Source organism: Hemitrygon akajei, chromosome 12 (assembly GCF_048418815.1).
Source record: "Hemitrygon akajei chromosome 12, sHemAka1.3, whole genome shotgun sequence".
NCBI lineage: Eukaryota > Metazoa > Chordata > Chondrichthyes > Myliobatiformes > Dasyatidae > Hemitrygon > Hemitrygon akajei.
The window spans coordinates 75,944,846-75,966,405 of NC_133135.1; the positions used below are offsets into that span (position 1 = coordinate 75,944,846).

The 21,560-nt window shown below is 41.6% G+C and overlaps 1 protein-coding gene across 1 annotated transcript in view; it reads left to right on the forward strand.

Annotated features, from left to right (window-relative positions):
- LOC140737223 (regulator of G-protein signaling 8-like) overlaps positions 1 to 21,341 on the forward strand; it is a 43,087-nt gene extending 21,746 nt beyond the window's left edge. Inside the window, exons 2-6 of the mRNA XM_073063525.1 lie at positions 651 to 739; positions 7,423 to 7,533; positions 10,704 to 10,765; positions 17,187 to 17,353; positions 20,560 to 21,341. Of these exons, the coding sequence (XP_072919626.1) occupies positions 651 to 739; positions 7,423 to 7,533; positions 10,704 to 10,765; positions 17,187 to 17,353; positions 20,560 to 20,760 (630 nt within the window). The 3' untranslated portion in view covers positions 20,761 to 21,341. The remainder of the gene's footprint in view (positions 1 to 650; positions 740 to 7,422; positions 7,534 to 10,703; positions 10,766 to 17,186; positions 17,354 to 20,559) is intronic.
- Positions 21,342 to 21,560: the final 219 nt, after the last annotated feature.

The window sequence follows — 21,560 nt, forward strand, 5'->3', positions numbered from 1 at the left end:
AATTCAGGCATCCATGGAAATGAACAGTTGGCATTTTGGGCCAAGACCCTTTTTCGGGTCTGGAAAGGAAGGAGGAAGATGCCATAATAAAAAAGTGGGGGGAAGGGAAGGAGGATAGCTAGAAGATGATAGGTGATGCCAGGTGGGTGGGAAAGTAAAGGGCTGGAGAGAAAGGAATCTGATAGGAGAAGAGAGTGGACCATAGGAGAAAGGGGAGGAGGAAGAGCACCAGGGGGTGATAGGCCGATGAGAAGAGGTAAGAGGCAAGAGCGGGGAATAAAAGAAAAGGGGAGGGGGAGGGAATATTTTTACAGAAAGGTGAAGTCAAAATTCATGCAAAAATCAAAACAGGGTTATCTTTGTACAAACTGCCATCAATCATTTTTGAGAAGATGGGAGACACACAATAAATAAAAGACTAATATGTCCGAGCTGGTAATGAGTCAGTAAAATGCACACAATTTGCAGGATCAGTTAACGATGGATGACAAATATTTTTTGTGCTGTAGCCAATGGAGTACCTTCCTTATGTCACTTGCTAATCTCAATAAGGAAACACCATTTAAAATGTTCTTAAGAAACTGTATTGATCTGCACTTATATATATATAAAAAAAAGCATCTTTTGGTCTGCTTCTCCTGTTTCTATAGCTCAGCTTGTCACAGCTTCCGACAGAGAGCTTACCTGACTACGGAATTCACAAAGGAAAACCCGCCAAGAAAAAGACCAGCACAACACAGTGAGTTTGTCCTATTTTCTCTCTCGTTGGCTTTTCACAGTGTGGCGCTCCAGCTGGAGCATTGTTCATCTGGATCAGCTTCCTACTTCAGTGCCGTCCATCACGCCTGCAACGGAAACATTGCTGGGAGCTGGCTTGGGTTAGATTTGTGAAAAGTGATTCCAAACTCAGTGGGGTTGTTGCGTGGCATTGATCCATTGTCAAAGATTCTCTGGAATCAAAGATAATCATTAGGTAGATGCTCTGTTGACAGAAATGCGCAGTTCACTAACCCATGGTCAGTCAATGCTTTATTCAGGGCAAAGAATGTGGCTGCCTAGGTGAATTCAATTCTTCAGCTAAGGGAGCCCCAGTTTTAATCACCAGTTTGAGATGACTGGGACTGTTAGTTTAGCATATTGGGAGGGCAAAAGAGAGATCCTGCTCCCAAACATACTCAAATGAGCCAGACAGGAGCCTCAATGTGCTCTACAGTATGAGTGAACAATGGGTAATGACAATTAAGAGGGATACTAGATAATAACTGATACTCATGTTGGAATGAGAGCCCACATAAGCCTGGGAATTGATGTTACTGTCAATCCTCCAAGGTGTAATATTACCATGGATAGATACTGCTGCAAACACTTCTAGACGAAGGTATAAAATTGGGATGGGTATTGCAACTTGTGATCAACGTTCCCTCTAATCTTTTTGTAAAGCTGTGAAGACCAACCATTTCTCTGAGCAGGAAATTTTTATGTGTCGTGAAAACTGCGTGACACATTATATAAAAGAAAGCTTCAGCTGCATGACAAGAAAGGCTATGTGCACGGGAGCATTTTAGTTACTGCGTGGCCACACTCACGCACAGCCCAGAGGGACGGTGCCTGTGATCCATGCCAATTCAGACATCATCAAAGCGTGATTCATTCTTCAGGTAAAACCCACTTCCAACCACATCGAAATGAATGAGGTCTCCAGCTTTCAGACCTCCAAATACAATCATCTTTGTGCAATCTCAGTTGAACTGAGAACATCATGTATGTTTGAAGATAGCCTGTAGAGGCTGGAATCAGGAAGCACAACTTATAATTGCTTTTTTTGCCATTTAAATGAAAAATCTGTTGCCATCAGGAAGTTTGACTGGGTAATTTTATAACTTCCTGTAAGCTGTTCAGATATTGTCCAAATTGCAGATATTGTGCTCATATCTACTGAGCTGGCTATCTCTAGCCTTTAGCTGCTAAGGTGCTTATTCAATGGGCACCTCAGTGGTGACACCACTAGGAATTCTACGTTACTAGAGGTGCTGGTATGGCCATTCAGGATGGGGTCTCAAGCCTCAAGAGAAGAAGCAAAGACAGAGCCTAGTCCCACAGAGTTTTGAGAGCCACCACATCCTTACATCACTCTGTCTGATAACACATCCATGGATTCAGCTTCTCCATGGATGGCATCACCAAGATATGCAAGATGCTGCCAGAAGAATTTTGCCATGGTCTGGTGCCTGGACTGATGCCTCTGTGGAGGTCAAATTCATGTGGACTGCCATTTACCTTCACACAATATCTTTCCAAGTGGTCACAACAAACCTCTGCCAAGTCTTGCTTCAATATAGTATCAGGGGAATCACTGTATTCACAAAGGAATGATTTCATCGACTTTGACTTCAGAGGAGAACAGACATCTTAAGCACTTGAGCTGACTCTGAGTATGAGCTCTTCCTGTGTATTCTGGACTAACTACACCCAGAAATCTTGCTTCAATTCAATGAAGAATGGTCCAGGCCCTTTGAGTTGGGGGACTGCATCTACATTGCTGGCTTTCTAAGAGCCCAGTCAGAGCTCCCACAAAGTATCCAGTGTCTTCCTCAAAAGAGAATGATTCCACTCCCTCAGTGTGCCCTTTGATATGGATCATAAGAAGGGTTTCCTCATCGTCAGTGCCATATTTCTGAGAAACATGGCTCACTCATTTATCCTGAGTGACTCCGCAATCCTGGACACCTTAAAGTCACAGAGAGATGCAGCTTGGAAACAGGCCCCTTACCCACTAACTATTTGCCATTCGTTTACTCCGGTCTTACATTATTCCCATTCTTTATTCTGCTCACATTCTCATTAACTGCTCCAGAAAAGTCCCCACAGGGCCTACTCACTCTTTAAAACTGGCGTGCACGGTCCATAAGGAACCGTCTCCAAGCCATTCTGTGATTTCCCGCTCCACAGCCAAGCCCCGACTGGCCCCATTAGCTCTCTAAATCTGGCGCATGAAGTCCACAAGGAACAATCTCCAAGTCAATCTGGAATGCATGAAATTTGTTACTTTGTGACAGCAGTACAAGACAAAGACATAAAATGACCATAAAATGCAAAATAAATAAATAGTACAAAAGAAGGAATAACAACGTAGTGTGTTGGTTCAGGGATGTTTCCCATCAGATGACTGCACGAGAGTCATGCTGGAGCTGCCAAATACTAAACAAACAAACAATAACATTCTGTTGGCTTTCCTAACTAACGAGTTGTACTTGCAAATAAGCCTTATGTGGAGTGTGCTCTGGGACACCATAATCCCTCTGTGTCTCAGAACTCTGCAGCTTATCATTTAAATAATGAGCTTCTTTCGTTCTAGGTCAATGATTTGGACGACGGAATTGATGGCTTTGTTGCAAAGTTCACAGACAATATGAGGGGAGGTGGAGGGGCTGTGCTGAGGAAGTGGAGAGGCTACAGAAGGACTTGAACAGATGAGGAGAATGGGCAAAGAAGTGGCAGATGGAAAATAGTGTAGGACAGTGTATGGTCATGCATTTTGTTAAAAAAAAATAAAAGCGAAGACTACTTTATAAATGGAGAAAAAATTCAAAACCCTGAGGCGCAAAAAAGACTTGGGAGTTCTCACTCAGGATTCCCTAAAAGTTAATTTGCAGGTTGAGTTGGTGGTGAGGAAGGCAAATGCAATGTTAGCGTTCACTTTGGGAGGATCAGAACATAAAAGCAAGGATGTAATGTTGCGGCTTTATTAGGCCCTGGTCAAGCTTCACTGTCAGTATTGTGAGCAGTTTTTAACCACTTTTCTGAGAAGGAATGTGGTGACGCTGGAGAGGGTTCAATGGAAGTTCATGACAATGATTCCAGGACAGAAAGGTTTAATCTAGGATAAGATAAAACACTGTCATAAGATAAATTAAAACCCCAGTCCTGAGAGGTAATTGGATGGATTTGTGGGGGAGGTGTTGAAGGAGAGGCAACGGCACAGGTTATGGGCAAAAACATGTATACGTGTGTACTTGCAGGAAGAAAACATACAGGCTGATGCAGAGCGTGTGACGGAGATGGAGAAAGTGTGCCCTTGCGGAGACCCCGTGTGTTCATCTGCGTGCACCCATGTATTTACATTCTAAACCACTTCACACTAAAAGAAATCACAGAAAGGCAACTTCCAAGTCATCCTCAGTCCTGAGGGACTGCTAGGATGTCCAGGGCTGTGTCAAATAGTAAGATCAGTAGAACAGTCGTAGCTTATTAATTGGATCCTGTGTTTGGGAATGATGAAAGGGGAAGGAAGGGGGAAGAGGTTAAAAAAGAGAAAGCTGAGTATGATTAGTGCTCTCAGCATCTAGCTCTCTACTGGGGTCAGCATGGTGTATTAAGGCAGTGTTTCTAAACCATGGGGAGGAAATGATAGGTTACATAATGAGTGACAGGATGCTCACAACATGAAATACGATAATGAAAGAGGACTTGGGCCAACAAATGTCAAGTCATGCAAGCTGAATTCAGCCTGCAGCATGAACGCAGAGTTCCATTGTTCAGCTGCCTTCGATAATTCTGCGAAGGTTTGTTGTTCTGTCATTTCAACAAGCTCACTGATTTCCTTTAGTTCTGACTTGAACGCTTGACCTAGGGCAGAACTGCAGATGATATACAGAGTTCATGGTGGGCCATTTTGTATCAGTCTTAAATTAGTCTAAACAGGGATATGAATCCTATGTTCTTGGTCCCTTCATTTTGCATTTCTGAAGAGGGCACTAACATGATGGAAGGAACATCTCCTTTCCATGTTATTGCTTCATTAGCGCTTCAACATGCAACTAAATTAAATTGTTCTTTTAATTTTCTATTTCCCTTACAATGTTGAAGGCTATTGCAGCCTGTCAGGTCTAAACTGGCACATATTACAATCTAATTCCCCGCTATGTTTACACTACATAATCTATAATCCACCCATTTCCGTCAATAGACAGTTGGTGGGGTCAGTGGTCTGTTTCTGTGTTGTATCTCTCTACGACACTGTAACTCCTCCAGATCATCTCCGTTGCCCACACACCATGGGTAGCATACAGTGGCCAATTTACCTACCAGCCGATACCACTTTGGCATGTGGGAGGAATCCCACACCATCACAAGAAGAATGTGCAAACTCCACACAGACAGCACCAGGTGTCAGGATTGAAGCTGCAAGGCAGTGGCCTTACCAGCTGGAACACTGTGCGGCTTCAATTTCCCTCATACACGATTAACATGCACCTTCGTCAAGTTAGAATGTTAAAGCTTCTTTGTAGAATATAGAACATGGAACATTACAGCACAGTATAGGCCCTTCGTTTAACGTTTAACCTACTCGAAGATCAATCAAACCCTTCCCTTCTATGTTGACCTCCATTTTGGGCCAGATATGGAAACACCAATGCTCTTGAATGAAAAGTCCTACAAAAATTTGTGGATACTGCCCGGTTTGTCATGGGAAAAGCCACCCCATCATTGAACACATCTACACAGAGTGCTTTCACAAGAAAGTAACATCCATCATCATGGACCCAACCGTCAGGCCATCCTCTCTTCTCACTGCTTGGCACGGGAGCCTCAAGACTCACACCACCAGGACCAGGAGCAATTATTATCCCTCAACCATCAGGCTCTTGAATCCTTGAATCTGTAAATGTGATTCTACAGTAGATATGTTAATCCTTTGGGATCTTAAAATGAAACAGTGAACGTCCACAGTCTGAGCCATTCTTTCTGTGCATGTCCCTCCTATCATAATGGAGAGCAATGTTCTTCCTATCTTCCTGATGCATTGCACATGTGTGCATTTATTTTAAAGATTACTTTGCACTCCCAACATCGAAAGGTCTGGTTCCGAAATTAACTATGCTCCTCCTTATACATGTAGTTTCTGTGACTCCAGTAAAACTCCCCTGCCTTGCTATCAAAAGAAGTTTAAATAGGAAAATAAGCATTCATCATACAACTGAGGAACAGAATGTTAGATTGTGAACGTTCAGTGGAATTCAGTTAAAGGTATTTGCAAACAGAGCACGTTGACATGGTACTGGTTACTGGTAAGCTTCACCCACAAGGAGCAGACTGCTGAATTATTATTACATTGATTTAGCTTGCAGCTCTTACTGATATCCTGACCCTGATCAGTGAAGGCACAGTAGTTTCGAGAGAGATGCATTCCTGTGGAGTGAACTAAGTAAAAAAAAAAACAGAATACTGATGGAAGTTCAAACTATAAACAGAAAATTCTCAGATCAGGCAATAGCTGCACGGAGAGAAACAGGGCTAGCATTTCAGTTTGATGATCTTTCATTAGAATTGTATTAGAAACCAAAGATCACGATGTAAGGTTATCAATCTGAAATGTTAGCTCTGCCGGCTTCCAAAGATGCTACCAAATCAGCTGACAATTTCCAGCTTCTTTTTAATTTCCATCACCTGCAACATCGTTGCTCCTCCTTGCCTTCAATGTCCTCATTCCTCCTCAACCCCACCATTCTGTTCATGATCTCCTGGATTGTTTTTCTGACTGAATTCCCCAAATCCTCACTTTGCCTTCACCTCTCTGAAAGTGCCCCATCCTCCGCCACAAATCTCATTTTCTCTTTAATCCACTGGTCCCCACCAAAATCCTCACAATCACGTTTTGCTGTGAGAGACATGGTTGATCTTCCTCATGGAAGGCTTATTCTGTTGGTATTGCCAACACTGCCCTGTTAAGAAAAAGTTCACTGCTCAGAGTGATGCTAGTTTAGATACTGCAAGTCCTATGTGACTCCCTAACATGGGCATCTGTCCTTCAGGGATCAACTTCAAGCCGGTCTTGAGTTGAATAACTCCCAGGCAATATTTGGCAGTCACCCAACTGATACAACTGCCAATGTGCTGTAGTCAGAGGCTCAGAAAGCTAAAACCCAATCGCAGAATCATTGTTGCAATGGGAATTTCTGGGAACCGCCAAAATACTACATGGAATGGCAGCGGACGCCCCACCCAGTCTAAATACTCCTCCAAAACTGTCGAAATCAACATTGACAACTCAAGGGCTGGCCCCTCTGCAATGCACCTATTCACATCCGTGCCTGTCCCTAAATCCCTGTTTAGGTAAAAATGTAATCACAAGTGGGCATCCATTCCTTTTGCTCCCCCCCCCCCACTTTTATTCCAGCTGTGGTCAGTGAAAGGAAACAATCAGGAGTTAAATCTGTTGAATGGCAAGAGTACTCATGATCTCATCTCAGTCTGCCCCTGCCTATCTGTAACTTTGTCTTATTTCAGGATCAGTGCTGATGTTTGAAGGAATTGTACTGTATGTGATCTTTGCGGTGTGTATTTCCTTCTCTAAATTTAGTTGCACAGCAGCAGAAAGTAGGGAATGCTTTCAAAGACCGGGACTGTTGTATGTCCTCACAGGTCCAGAGCAATGAAGACACGGCTGGGCTGCTTATCACAGAAGTCCGACTCCTACAGCGACTTCAGCTCCTTTCTCCCCAGTAAACATGAGAAGCCAATCAGATGCTTAAAGTAAGTAATTGTTACTGGAATGTGGGGGGGGGGGGGAATGAAATAATTAATTAGATCTAGCTTTTTAATGCACCGAAGAAAAAAATCTCTGTCTGCACCCCACTGCATCCTCTGTACAGGGGATTGGCCCTTCCTGCATCACCGGAGCCCTGTTGGCCAGCCTCACCCGTTCCCTCCTCTCACAACGGGAACATAGGGTTGGACTTCGAGAGGCATTAGCTTTAAGTAGCAACATGTATTAAACTCATTTGCCTATGAGGGTGCGGACAGTGCTGGGTTCAGCTGCATTAGGTACCAGATGATGTGCTTAAAAGACATTTCAGTGGATTTGAGGCCCACGTCAGCTGTGAGCTGGCAAAATGGTAACACAGGTTCAGCGAAGTTGGGGGAATGAACAAAAAAAAAATTGCAAGCTCATACTTGAAGTATAAAGCAGATCTTACTTTTGAAAAAGCCAACTTTTTTATTTTGGGGATAGGGCCAGTGGTAGAAAGGGGAGGAACTGTCAATAAAATGAATCAAAATCCAGGCAAACACTGCGGGTAAGGTGAAAATATGACTTTCCAGTTTGGATCTTCACTGTTTCATCTATTATTTTTATGCTGAAAGGCAGTTTGATTCAAAGATGAGCAAATTTGGTTTCATTTTATTTTCTTCCAATAGGCGACAGATGAACAGGCAGCAATAATACCAAGCAATCCACAGCCATTAGCCCTTCCAGACAATGAAGCACAGTTCCATCTGGCAGACCACACACATAACTTATTTTGGGACTTAGACTAATGCTGATTCTTGGCTTTAGTGGGAGAGTGCACAAGAACAGTAGGGGCAGCCAGGTGAGGACAACTCCTCATGCCTCCAACCTCCAGGCTTTGTGGGGGAGAGGTCGTAACATTGGACGGGATGATGCCATTGGAGGAAGCAGTATGGGGTATCACCATATGTTACCCATGTAACACCCAGTGAAATTCCTCCTTGAGTGATCCTTTTAATATGCTCAGGTGCAAACCTGCTGTTTGTGAATGGTGAAACATGCTCAAGAAGCTAAAAGGTCTACCCCTATGGTTTGTGTATAACCTGGTCTTCCCAGTGGAAAGCCCTTTCCATGACTAAGGTTTGCTGAATAAATGCTCGCCATAACAACTGCAGGGCCTACTCAGTAGCCTATACAGTAAATATATGGAGGAAGCACCTCTCTGAACCTCCTTTACAGAAAATAAACAATTAGGAACTTTTTGAATGTAAACCTATCAAGCTAGGTATTCGGTGTTGTGGGGGAAATGTGTTAAACCGTTGCCACGTCATGCACCTAATAGATACTTTGGATGAAGACTCACTGCAATAAATTTCACTAATGTCTCAGGCCAAGGCATCAACAACAGCCCGTAATCCTATCCCTCCATGTACTGTGGCAAGGGATATCTCAAGTAGCCTAGGACCTGTGCCATGATCTGGGTGCCAAGAGGGCTAAAGGCTTTCAGAAGGTTTGGGATTGAGGAGGCTCAGTACCAAGGTCATTCAGTCAGAACCAGAGTCATGGAGGCTGAGGTTGCAATTAGGCTTTAAAGGGAGGGAAGGAGATCCATGAGTTGAGGTGGTCTGGTGCTGTGTGCCTAAATATGACAAGTTAAGGAACAGAATCTGCATGGAACTCTTGGCTCAGTGGGCAATCATCCAAAATATCAACAAGTGCAGCTCAGAACAAGATGACCTAACTGACTGGGCAACAACTTCACTTACATCTGATGTAGAAATTATGGCACTGGTGCAAGTGTAAGCGCTTGGTCAAATTTCTGGAGTGGTTCCATTTGATCTGGAAATCATTACAATGATTTTTATTGGGAAAATGATCGCTATTTATATGCTCAAATCCAGCCAAAATTTTGCATTGTGTGCAAGAGCTTAAAGGTCTCTTAGATTGTGTTTGTGTAAATTCTACAGTATAAATCTTCTGTGACATTTTCTGCAAAATCAAATTTTTGTTGAAGATTAAAATACATTTAAGATCCTGAGGGATCTTGAAAGATGGATGTTGAGAGAATACTTCCTCTTATGGAAGCATCTAGAACTAGGGACTACTATTTAACAATAAAGTATTGTCAATTTACAACAAAATTAGCTGTTCTGTTCTCTCTCAGAGGGCTGTGAGTCTCTGGAATTTATTTTCCTCTAAGACCATTGAATATTTTTAAGGAATATGGAAGGAATATTTTGAAAAGCAAAGGGACTGAAAGCTTACTACGGGCGGATGGGAATGTGGCCCCATGCTGTTTGTGAACGGTGAAGCATGCTTAAGAAGCTAAAAGGTCTACTCCTGCGTCTTATCCATATGTTCAGAGCTGCACTAACAGTCCAGTGTGAGTGGAATAGAAATGGTGAGAAGGAGCTGGAGATATGCTCTGATGAGGTAGCATGTCCTTAGCTTTGATAGACATTACTCATCCACAGTTAGGAAGCTCCAAGCACTTGGTAAAGAGTGAACAGGTCAAATTCAAAGTCAAAATCAAAGTAGAGTTTATTGTCATATGCAGAAGTGCATGTATGCACAGATGTGATAAAAATCTTACTTGCAGCATCACAGGCACAAAGCAACTTATAGGCAGCATTCACAAGAAAAACATAAAATTAAATTATACACAAGTTATACATGATTATATGGGTTATAGCATAAGAAGGATTTGGTCAAATCAGCCCATTGAACCAGGTCCACCTTTCAATAGAAGCTTGGCTGATCTCGTATTTAGGAGTCCCAGAACATTCCCACAATCTTTCAGTAATTAATACCAAGAGACCATTGCCAAAAAAATATTACTAGTAGTGGCAAATGAATTTAATTCACTTATACTGTATATATTCCACACATTCGTGTATTCAGAAAGGAGACAGCAATCAATGAAAAGCTAGGGAAATACCCGAGGGAGAGAGGAATGAAAATAAGAGATGATGAGACAAGACATAATTGGAGGAGGTTCATATGGAACATTGGTCTGTTTTTGTGTAGCCTACAGGTTGATGTGATGATACCTCTACTATAAGCAGGATATATTGAAAAATAAGCTGTATATATAAAATGAAACCCGTTCTCAGCCATGCCTGGAAATTCTATATAATGTTGGACTGAGATGAGTTGAGATGAAAGTAACTGATATTCTTTGCTGGTCCTTCAAAAGATTGTCCACAGAGGAAGCTGTGCAATGGACTGAATCATTTCATTTGCTTCTGGATCATAAGTGTAAGTACACTTAAACTTTTTGATTTTCTACTGGGAGGGTGTGTAAAATGACAGCTGAGGTTAGTGATTTAACCATCCAAAACTAACAATATAAAAATATTATAATGTTTGATATATAGTATCACACTTCATTGGACTGTTTTTGACTTGTAAAACTAACATTAAAAAATGTTAGATTTATTTTCATTGTTTTATTAAACTGTTATCTATTCAGTCCCTTTTGGATGTTAAAAGTGCCTGGAGGAACGTTAACCTTCTGAGTGACAGGAGAGCAGTAAATTCTTAGAAAGATGCAACGAAACAAGAAACACTTTTCCAAGGAAGGAAAACAACTAGGGATTAAGAATCAGATTCAAGTCTATCATCACTGACATATGACAATAGACAATAGACAATAGGTGCAGAAGTAGACCATTCGGCCCTTCGAGCCTGCACCGCCGTTCTGAGATCATGGCTGATCAATTACTATCAATACCCGGTTCCTGCCTTGTCCCCATATCCCTTGATTCCCCTATCCATAAGATACCTATCTAGCTCCTTCTTGAAAGCATCCAGAGAATTGGCCTCCACGACCTTCCGAGGCAGTGCATTCCAGACCCCCACAACTCTCTGGGAGAAGAAGTTTTTCCTTAACTCTGTCCTAAATGACCTACCCCTTATTCTCAAACCATGCCCTCTGGTACTGGACTCTCCCAGCATCTGGAACATATTTCCTGCCTCTATCTTGTCCAATCCCTTAATAATCTTATATGTTTCAATCAGATCCCCTCTCAATCTCCTTAATTCCAGCGTGTACAAGCCCAGTCTCTCTAACCTCTCTGCGTAAGACAGTCTGGACATCCCAGGAATTAACCTTGTGAATCTCCGCTGCACTTCCTTTACAGCCAGGATGTCCTTTCTTAACCCTGGAGACCAAAACTGTACACAATACTCCAGGGGTGGTCTCACCAGGGCTCTGTACAAATGCAAGAGGATTTCCTTGCTCTTGTACTCAATTCCCTTTGTAATAAAGGCCAACATTCCATTAGCCTTCTTCACTGCCTGCTGCACTTGCTCATTCACCTTCAGTGACTGATGAACAAGGACTGTGAGATCTCTTTGTATTTCTCCCTTATCCAATTCTACACTGTTCAGATAATAATCTGCCTTCCTGTTCTTACTCCCAAAGTGGATAACCTCACACTTATTCACATTAAACGCCATCTGCCAAGTATCTGCCCACTCACCCAGCCTATCCAAGTCACCCTGAATTCTCCTAACATCCTCATCACATGTCACACTGCCACCCAGCTTAGTATCATCAGCAAATTTGCTGATGTTATTTTTTATGCCTTCATCCAAATCGTTAACGTAAATGGTAAACAGCTGTGGTCCCAATACCGAGCCCTGTGGCACCCCACTAGTCACCACCTGCCTTTCCGAGAAACACCCATTCACCACTACCCTTTGCTTTCTATCTGCCAACCAGTTTTCTATCCATGTCAATGCCTTCCCCCCCGATGCCCTGAGCTTTGATTTTACCCACCAATCTTCTATGTGGGACCTTATCAAATGCCTTCTGAAAATCGAGGTACATTACATCCACTGGATCTCCCCCATCTAATTTCCTGGTTACATCCTCGAAAAACTCCAACAGATTAGTCAAGCATGATTTACCCTTGGTAAATCCATGCTGGCTCAGCCCAATCCTATCACTGCTATCTAAATATGCCACTATTTCATCCTTAATAATGGACTCCAGCATCTTTCCCACCACCGATGTCAGGCTGACAGGTTGATAGTTCTCTGTTTTCTCCCTCCCTCCTTTTTTAAAAAGTGGGATAACATTAGCCATTGTCCAATCCTCAGGAACTGATCCTGAATCTAAGGAACATTGGAAAATGATTACCAATGCATCCGCAATTTCCAGGGCCACCTCTTTTAGTACCCTAGGGTGCAGACCATCTGGACCTGGGGATTTGTCAGCCTTCAGTCCCATCAGTTTTCTCATCACCGTTTCCTTCCGAATGTCAATCTGTTTCATTTCCTCTGTTACCCTATGTCCTTGGCTCATCCATACATCTGGGAGATTGCTTGTGTCTTCCTTAGTGAAAACAGATCTAAAGTACTCATTAAATTCTTCTGCCATTTCTCTGTTTCCCATAATAATTTCACCCAATTCATTCTTCAAGGGCCCAACATTGTTCTTAACTATCTTCTTTCTCTTCACATACCTAAAAAAGCTTTTGCTATCTTCCTTTATATTCCTGGCTAGCTTGCGTTCGTACCTCATTTTTTCTCCCCGTATTGTCTTTTTAGTTAAGTTCTGTTGTTCCTTAAAAACTTCCCAATCATCTGTCCTCCCACTCACCTTAGCTCTATCATATTTCCTTTTTTTTAATGCTATGCAATCTCTGACTTCCTTTGTCAACCACTGTGGCCCCTTTCCCCCCTTTGAATCCTTCCTTCTCTGGGGGATGAACTGATTTTGCACCTTGTGCATTATTCCCAAGAATACCTGCCATTGCTGTTCCACTGTCTTTTCTGCTAGGCTATCCGTCCAGTCAACTTTGGCCAGCTCCTCCCTCATGGCTCCATAGTTTCCCCTGTTCATCTGCAACACTGACACCTCCAAGCTGCCCTTATCCTTCTCAAATTGCAGATAAAAAGCTTATCATATTGTGATCACTATCTCCTAATGGCTCCTTTACTGCGAGATCGCTTATCAAATCCTGTTCAAAATGTGCTTTTTTATGGCAGCAATGAGAAATGTTAGATGTCAAAAATTACTATAAAGTGCAATTTTTAAAAAAATGACAGCACAATAGTGAGGTAACATTCATGGGTTGATGGACAGTTTAGAAATCTGATGGCAGATGGGAAGACGCTGTTCCTAAAACATTAAGTGTGTGTCTTTAGGTTCCTGTACCTCCTCTGTGACAGTAGTAACAAAACCAGGTCATGTCCCAGATGATATGGGTCCTTAACGATGGACCTTCCTGACCTACTACCTTTTGAAGATGTCCTCAATGGTTGCTTGAGGCCTTGAGGGAGCTGACTTAACCTACAATTCACTGCAGCCCCTTTTGATCCTGCACGTTGGAATCTCCATACCAGGTAGTGATGCAACCAATCAGATTGCTGTACATCTGTAGAAATTTCTTAGTGCCTTTGGTAACATACTAATCTCCTCAGACTGCTAATGAAGTATTCCCACTGGTGTGTCTTCTTCAAATGTATCGATAAGCTTTCTTTCACTCTCCTCACTTACCCCCCCCCCCCCCAGCTATGCTTTGAAAATCATAAACCTTCGCAGAAAGGGCCGTTAATCCACAGTGCGAAAGAGCAAAATGGTCATCCTCAACCCCCAGGCTTAGTCGTGATGCCACTGTGATTGACATGCCTGTCAATTGCTGATGAATTTGACTCATGTATAAATAACAAGATAAGTAAGTCAAAGTTTATCAGCACAGAAAAAATTACCCCAACTTGCAAAGGAGGGCATTTAGTTCTTTATTTCCATTCTAGCCACCACACTGCACTTTCTCTGTAGCTGTTACACTTTCCTCTGCATCCTGTTATTGTCTTAACTGTCCCACCTCAATGTGCTGTGTAACGTTTTGATCTGTATGTAAGATCGGATTTTCACTGTACCCTGGTACATGTGACAATAACAAAACCAATACCAATTGTAGTCGTCCCATTCCTCCCCCACAGCTTTGCAATATTTTACTAGTTATCCACTGCCCTATTGAAAGCTGCATTGCAAATTTTCCTCTTGACTGTTCTCCCAGATATATTTGAAGATTTATTTCACACTGGGTTATCTTTTTTTTACCAAGTTAAACGAAACTGTTCTTCCTTTTCTAAGTATAGTAGCACACATTAAGAATAGAGCGAAGTTGTAATACTTCGGAGAAAATACCTTTCTTTCACTTTAACCCTTTCAAATTGTGGATAGCATTTTTTTCTAATGTGAACTTGTAGTGACACAAAGTGTGCATTAAGTCATGGCATCTTGAAATAATGTGACATAAAGGGTAACGAATTATATGAGACCCTTTTCTGCATTCCTGAATAAGAGATTTTTCATGGAAGAAACATGTCATTAACAAGATTGACAGTTCTTCATGAAAAAGATATGTTTTAACTTCAAAACCAAATCCTCAGAAAGTTATTGGAGTTTAAAATAGCATGTAGAATTTTGTCACAATTAGAATCAAAAGAATGATTCAAATAAGATCAAAGATAGCTAATTGCCTGCTGTCCAAAATCTTAATGGCCAAAAATTACACTGGTAGACCTGGGCATAGGAACAAAAATGCTTCTGTTCAGTTCCAAACATCTCAAATCCAGCTGTATTTTGTAAACAGAAGTGGAGTTGATGCATTTTTGAGAACAACATTAGGTCATTGTGGCCTGTTCCACCACTCTGGAATTCCAGAGAGGCTGAGAAACAGGGTTAAACCATGATTATATCATCAGGAGCATGAGAAAAGACCTCAAACCATGTGCCTAGTTACGTTTTCTCATGAACACATCTTCTCAGGCATCATAAAATGTTGCCACACGATGATTATTTGGCTACTCAAGAGCTGATAATAACTCAGACTCAGCCACAAGAAATATTAGGCTTCAAAGCAGACATTGTTGTGCATACACAGTGAAGCCTAAGTAGAAGGGGTTAGAAATTCATCAGCACCTAGGGTCAGTCAGGGTCTAATGGTTCCAATAGAGCAGCCAGGGAAAACAGGTTCATAATGGGATGAGATTTAATTTGGAAAAAAAAAATGGAAAGTGTTCTATGCACTGAGGCTTGAAAAAAAAGATGGTTTTGTGGTAGAGGGTATGCATTTAAGGTTCCTTGGACAATCAATATTTTCTCAATTATCTCAAGAAAGAACAGTTATGACAAAACTGATGATGCGCTCATTCAAAGAACAGGTCCACTACTAAATAGCATTCCTTCATTGATTCTATCCCTTCCTGGTTACTTTCCAAAGTAAATGCCTATCTACCCCCTTCCTAGAACCTCCCTTCTGCCCTAACTGCTGGTGTGTTGGGCAGGGCTCCTCCAACTTCACTCCTCAGGCACAAAGCGTCTTGTTTCCAAAGATTATCCTATCTGCCCTCTCACAGTTTTCTCCATTTACCTACTTCAACTAACTTTTTAAGAAAAAATTATTTGAAGTATTCAAATATAAATGAAACAATTCTAGATGCAAAGATTCCAATTCATTGATGTCTTAGTTTTGCCCTGGCTATAATATAGATCAACTTTAATTTAAAGACAACAATTGAGGAATAATTTTCATTGGGCTGGAAGGGCCTGGTATCAAGTTGCATCTCTAAATAAATAAATAAACAAATAAACAAACAGACCAATAAATAAATAAATGAGCAGACAAATTGAAATATGGGTAGATAGATACATAATAGATAATAAAATCATTAATTTCCTTTGGAAGGAAGGGGAAGATTGGCCATCTTTTGAACTGAGGGATGAAAGGAAAATATCCCATTTATTGACACAGCTAACAGCATCATAAATAATAACATAACAAAAGCAAAAATGTTGGGAATATTTCTGTCTTTACCACTCTGTACCTATTTACCAAAGGGTATAGATGACCATTCTACCTATTGAGCCTACACTGGCTCACAGTGTAATCGCAATCCTTCACTAGCCTCTGTAACATATTCTCCCCACATTCCTAACAACTCTCCCAGATTCTATCACTCATCTACAGACTAGGGGCAATATACAGTGGACTGTAAACCTACCAGTTTGTGATACTCAGCTAGTCTGGCAGTAACTGTTGAGAGAGTATAAGTCAAAATTTCTGGAAAATGGCTCTTCACCAATCGTGATTAAAGTTGCAGGGATGGGAAGCAGTGGAGAGCACAAAGGGAATGACCATGATAAGAGTGGAAGCTATCTGGCTGAAGAAATTGCTTTCACTGCCATCCAACAGGGAGTATTGATCTGTCCAGAGAAGTGGCTTCAAAAATATTTCAGCGTCAAGAAGAGCAAATGGCATTTGTCAACAAGTTCAGGCCCATTAGTAAAGTGGCAGGTTGATCACAAGTCTAAATTGGGCCCAAAATTCCTGGCACTTCCTCTGTCAACCAATTATGATCTTGGCAAAGCTATGCACAGCTATAGAAACAGATCATATGCCTACTTGTGTTGCCAAAGTATGACAGTCTCTGGCTGGCATCTATTTCCACATGCTCCTGCAGGAGTTAGGCAAGCAAGCCAGAAATTCTGAACAGAACTGTCCTCTCTAAAGTGGTACTGTACACAAAAGTTACATTTCAGGTGATTTTCCTTTTCTAATGTTGAACAATTTAGATACTCACTGACTCTTTACGACAGAAACAACAGAGCAAAACATTGTTTAGGCTGTGGTAATGACGTTGCATCTTTGCCCCCTGTCAGATGGTTTGGCTGCCTTTAGAGCATTCCTTCGCTCTGAATACAGTGAGGAGAACATTGAGTTCTGGCTGGCCTGTGAAGACTACAAGAAAACCAAATCACCTGCAAAATTGTCTTCAAAGGCAAAGAAGATCTACTCTGAATTTATAGATGTTCAAGCTCCAAGAGAGGCAAGACTTTGATGATTTTAAAAATCACTTTTAGTGACTGACACTGTCTTTTTCAATTTAAAATGTGATCATTTTGAAGAATTGTGTTGAATGCCCAAAGAATGCATAACACCAAAGCTGTTATGTTGAAGCTATTAACTTGCTGTTCAAGAGCTTAAAAATAATATTTGCTTGCTTGCACAGGAAAGGAATCCTCTTTAAAAGAAAGAACCGGTTTGCTATCTGGCTTTGATTTAGAATTTCAGATGAAAAAATGTCATCACTTGGAAAGTCATGGCAAAAAAACTCAGAAAGAATTGCTTTTCCGCAATGTCTTTTACCAACTCAAGGTACCTCAAAGTAGTTTACAGCCAAATAGCCTAGAAGCCAACAGGAGGAAATCTGCAGATGCTGGAATGCAACAGGCCAGGCAGCATCTATAGGAAGAAGCGCTGTCGACGTTTCGGGCCAAGACCCTTCGTCAGGACTAACAAAGTCCTGATGAAGGGGTTCGGCCTGAAACGTCGACAGCGCTTCTCCCTATAGATGCTGCCTGGCCTGCTGTGTTCCACCAGCATTTTGTGTGTGTTGCTTAAATAGCCCAGAAATTAGGTTGCGTGTCGCCATTGGGACTTACTTGAAAATGGACTGTGCTGAGTGAAACATGAAAGTAACTATTTTTATGATTTTCCCCATCATTCCCAATGTTTTGGGGGCACTGCCAAGAAAATTAAACCATGTTTCCTGGGAGTGAGTATTACTGGAAAAACTCAGCCTTCCGAGCACAGCACCAAATTGGCACAGTACTGAGACAAATTAAGGACTTAGCTTTTATGTTTTGGGTTCGCCATTCATCTATCCCATAACCCCTCAAACACATAGAACAGAAGAAGGTCCTTCAGCCAACTACAAACGTTTGTACTTTGCCCATCTACACCAACCTCGTTCATCCCATTCAGACTACAGCTCTACCATCCTTCAGCTGTATGAATGCCTCTTAAACATGGTAATTGTATCTGATTCAACTACTTCGTCTAGGAGTGTGCTCTAGATATCAACACTCTCACACCCCCTTCAAACCTCCTCTCATTCTGACGCGTACACCTTTCTTGTTTTTCATAGTCGTTTTAAGGGAAAGAGACTTTGACGCTCTACTCCAGGGTTTCAAATCCGGGGTTCTGTGAAAGGTCATTGGGGGTTCTGCGAGAGATTGTGATTTTTAAAAATAAACATCACTTTTTCAACTTCACGCAACAGGCAATGCTAGTGCTCGCAGTTGTGGGCAGTGACCGAGCAGCCCCATTAGCAATCTCGTTCGAGGTCTCTCAGCCCAGTATGGCAGTGCACAGTAGGACCATGCTTATTTGCTTGAGTCCATTCTCAGTTTTTGACAGGAGATAGGGGAGACTGTTAATAATTTGTGAGCATTCTATTGCACAGACAGTAGGCGGATGAGGAGCGTGAAGTGCGTTTTCCAAGCATTGAATGGATTCACCTAACTTGGGCTGTGATGTCAGCCTCACCTCCCCAACTTCCTGTTACATGCTGCTGACAGTCTTATGGGAGCAAACAAACTCTAACAGTCTAGTAGAAAATTGGGGGAAAATTTTTACATGCTGTGACTCAACTGATGGCCTACCGCTTTGCTGTTGTTGTAAACATTGCAAAAGATGGATAGTGTAGGTTAGAAGTGAATTGAATTGTGAAGTTTTTTTGTAGTTTTCTCGTTTAGTTCTTTATTATGCCATTTTTTTTTTCATTTCACTGCACTAGCTCAACAACGGAGACATAAAATAAGTTCGTCTTTACATTGAAAACTACCTATCGATGGGTTTTCCACGGCCTGGCCAAGTTGTCCTGTTCAATTGTGCCTAGTCTGTGGCAAACAACTTACAGATGTCCAGCAAAACAACACTTAACTACTAATCACAGCCACAGAACACATAAAGTGCAGAAACGGCTATTGGAATCTCAAAACAAAATAATAAAGCTTTTGTTAATAAAGTCACAGTTAGTAAAAAAAAATCAGGAAGCAGGTTATTTAGTAGCAGAATCTATTCCCAGAAAAAGAGAAGTCACACATTTGGTGAGAACCTAATAATGCAAGCATGTAAAATTATAGTGGGTAAAATGCTAGGACAAGGTGCAGAACGAGACCTTGAAAAGACTCCTGGTTTTTCGGAACTTTACTATTCAAAATTATCAATAATTTCTCATATTGTAAATAGCATTAATTAAAATTAATTTACAACCTTCATTTAAATTACATCTACCAAGCCTACCTTTAGAAAATATATCCCATTTTGGCTTAAGCCAGCTATTTAACAGGATTTATAGTATTTGCTTTATGAGTTTTTAAAATTTATAGAAGGAAAAGGAAGTGATTAACTTTAAGAAAGGTAAGCTAAGCTTAATACCTTTTTTTTCAAGAAAGGTTGGCTAAAAATTCAATCTTTACTCAAAAGGGCATTAGCAATTACTTTTGGATTATTATATCTACAACTTATTGGTCATGTTAACATACCATGAGCTGTAAATATAATAATTTTTACATAGGGGTTCCCTGAGACCTGAGGATTATTTGAGGGCCCCCTCCAGGGCAAAAAGGTTGAGAAAGGCTGCTCTACTCTATCAATGACTCTCACCACCTCTCAAGTGACCTTTGCTTTAGAAAAAATAAGCCCACCCTACCCAATCTTTCCCCATTATACTAAATAGATACAGCTCCTTAACAGCAACAGCCGGTAGCCTTCTTTCCTGGAACTAGGACAACGGTAAACAGGGAGTGTAGATATTGCTCTACTTTTGGGCAAGTCTCGACAAGACTGGAATGAGAGGAAGGGAGTTAAATATCACCACAATGAAACAGTAATTAGCTGAAACATGCATACTCACGAGCGTGTTTGCCGAACTCACTCCGCAGCCCATGTGCAAGGCCGCGCAGACTCCATGATTGTGACAGGATCTGTCCCTCGAGTGGCAGATCTCTCTCTCTCTTTCCACCACCACCCGAGGCACCCATGGAGAGATACGCAAACCCCATCTCTGCCTAAGAGTGCAATGACCATAAATCAGACCCACTAGGTGTGACCCACTGAGGTTATAGGCAATGAGGTAAACTAGAGTAGCAAGGACTAAACTAATCTCTGGACAAAGTAGTTTCTTGCCCCAATGTCAGTACACCTCTGCAAGCAGCAGGGTAACCATAAGCTCGTTCTCTTTCTCAGGTGAATATCGACTTTCAAACACGTGAGCTCACCAGGAAGAACGTGCTGGAGCCAGACCACGCCTGCTTTAACGATGCCCAAAAGAGAGTCTACAGCCTGATGGAAAGGGACTCGTACCCCAGGTTCCTGAGATCAAAGGTCTACTTAGATGTGTTAAACCAGACTCACAGTAACAGTCAAACACAAAGGAGGTTCAGCTGAGGAACATAGCACAGGACCAAATCTGTGCACTAAGTTCAGTTTTGCTCCACTGCCTGCATCAATGGGTCACGAGTTTCACTCTACTGTTGTAAATTATTGTTGAGGTGAAGATTGGGAAACTTCCTTATGGTGCTCCCTTTGCTCCTGATTTCCAGCCATTACATGGAATGCAATTTTGTGTGACAGCAATCCTTTCCCAACGGGCTTCGTCGCTGTGCCAGGCTCCTGTCTCCAGCTTACCTTTGCCATCAAGTTGTTTAAAACTGTTTCTTAACCATCAAAAAGCATGCTGAAATAAGCTTTGCCTATCCTTAAAATCTCCAAGCTGTAATGGCGATAGAAGATCAAATATACAGGGTTTTAGTGCACATATGTTTAAATGTTCAAAATGAACACAGTAGATTTAAATCAATGCATTAGTATTTATGATACAATGTCCATTTGTTGGTTGATCACTCTATAAGTGAAAATACTCATTTTTATTCTGTGCATTTCCATGTATATATTTATCAGCCCAGCCCATTTAGTCTGAGTATATTTATTAAATGAGATCATTAATAAAATGTGTTTGTGAAAAGTAATGGCGATCTTTATTTCCAAGACCTGTGCATCCTGTGCCAGACTATATATCTTTTGTACAGGAAATATTCCAATTGCAAGGTCCTTTGTTACACCCCAGGTTAATGAGAGAGGCAAGCGATAAGATTGCTGGGGCTTTTGACAAAGATCTTTATGTCCTTTCTAGCCACAGGTGAGGTCCCAGAGTACTGGCAAGTAGCTAATGTTGCTCCCTTCTTCAA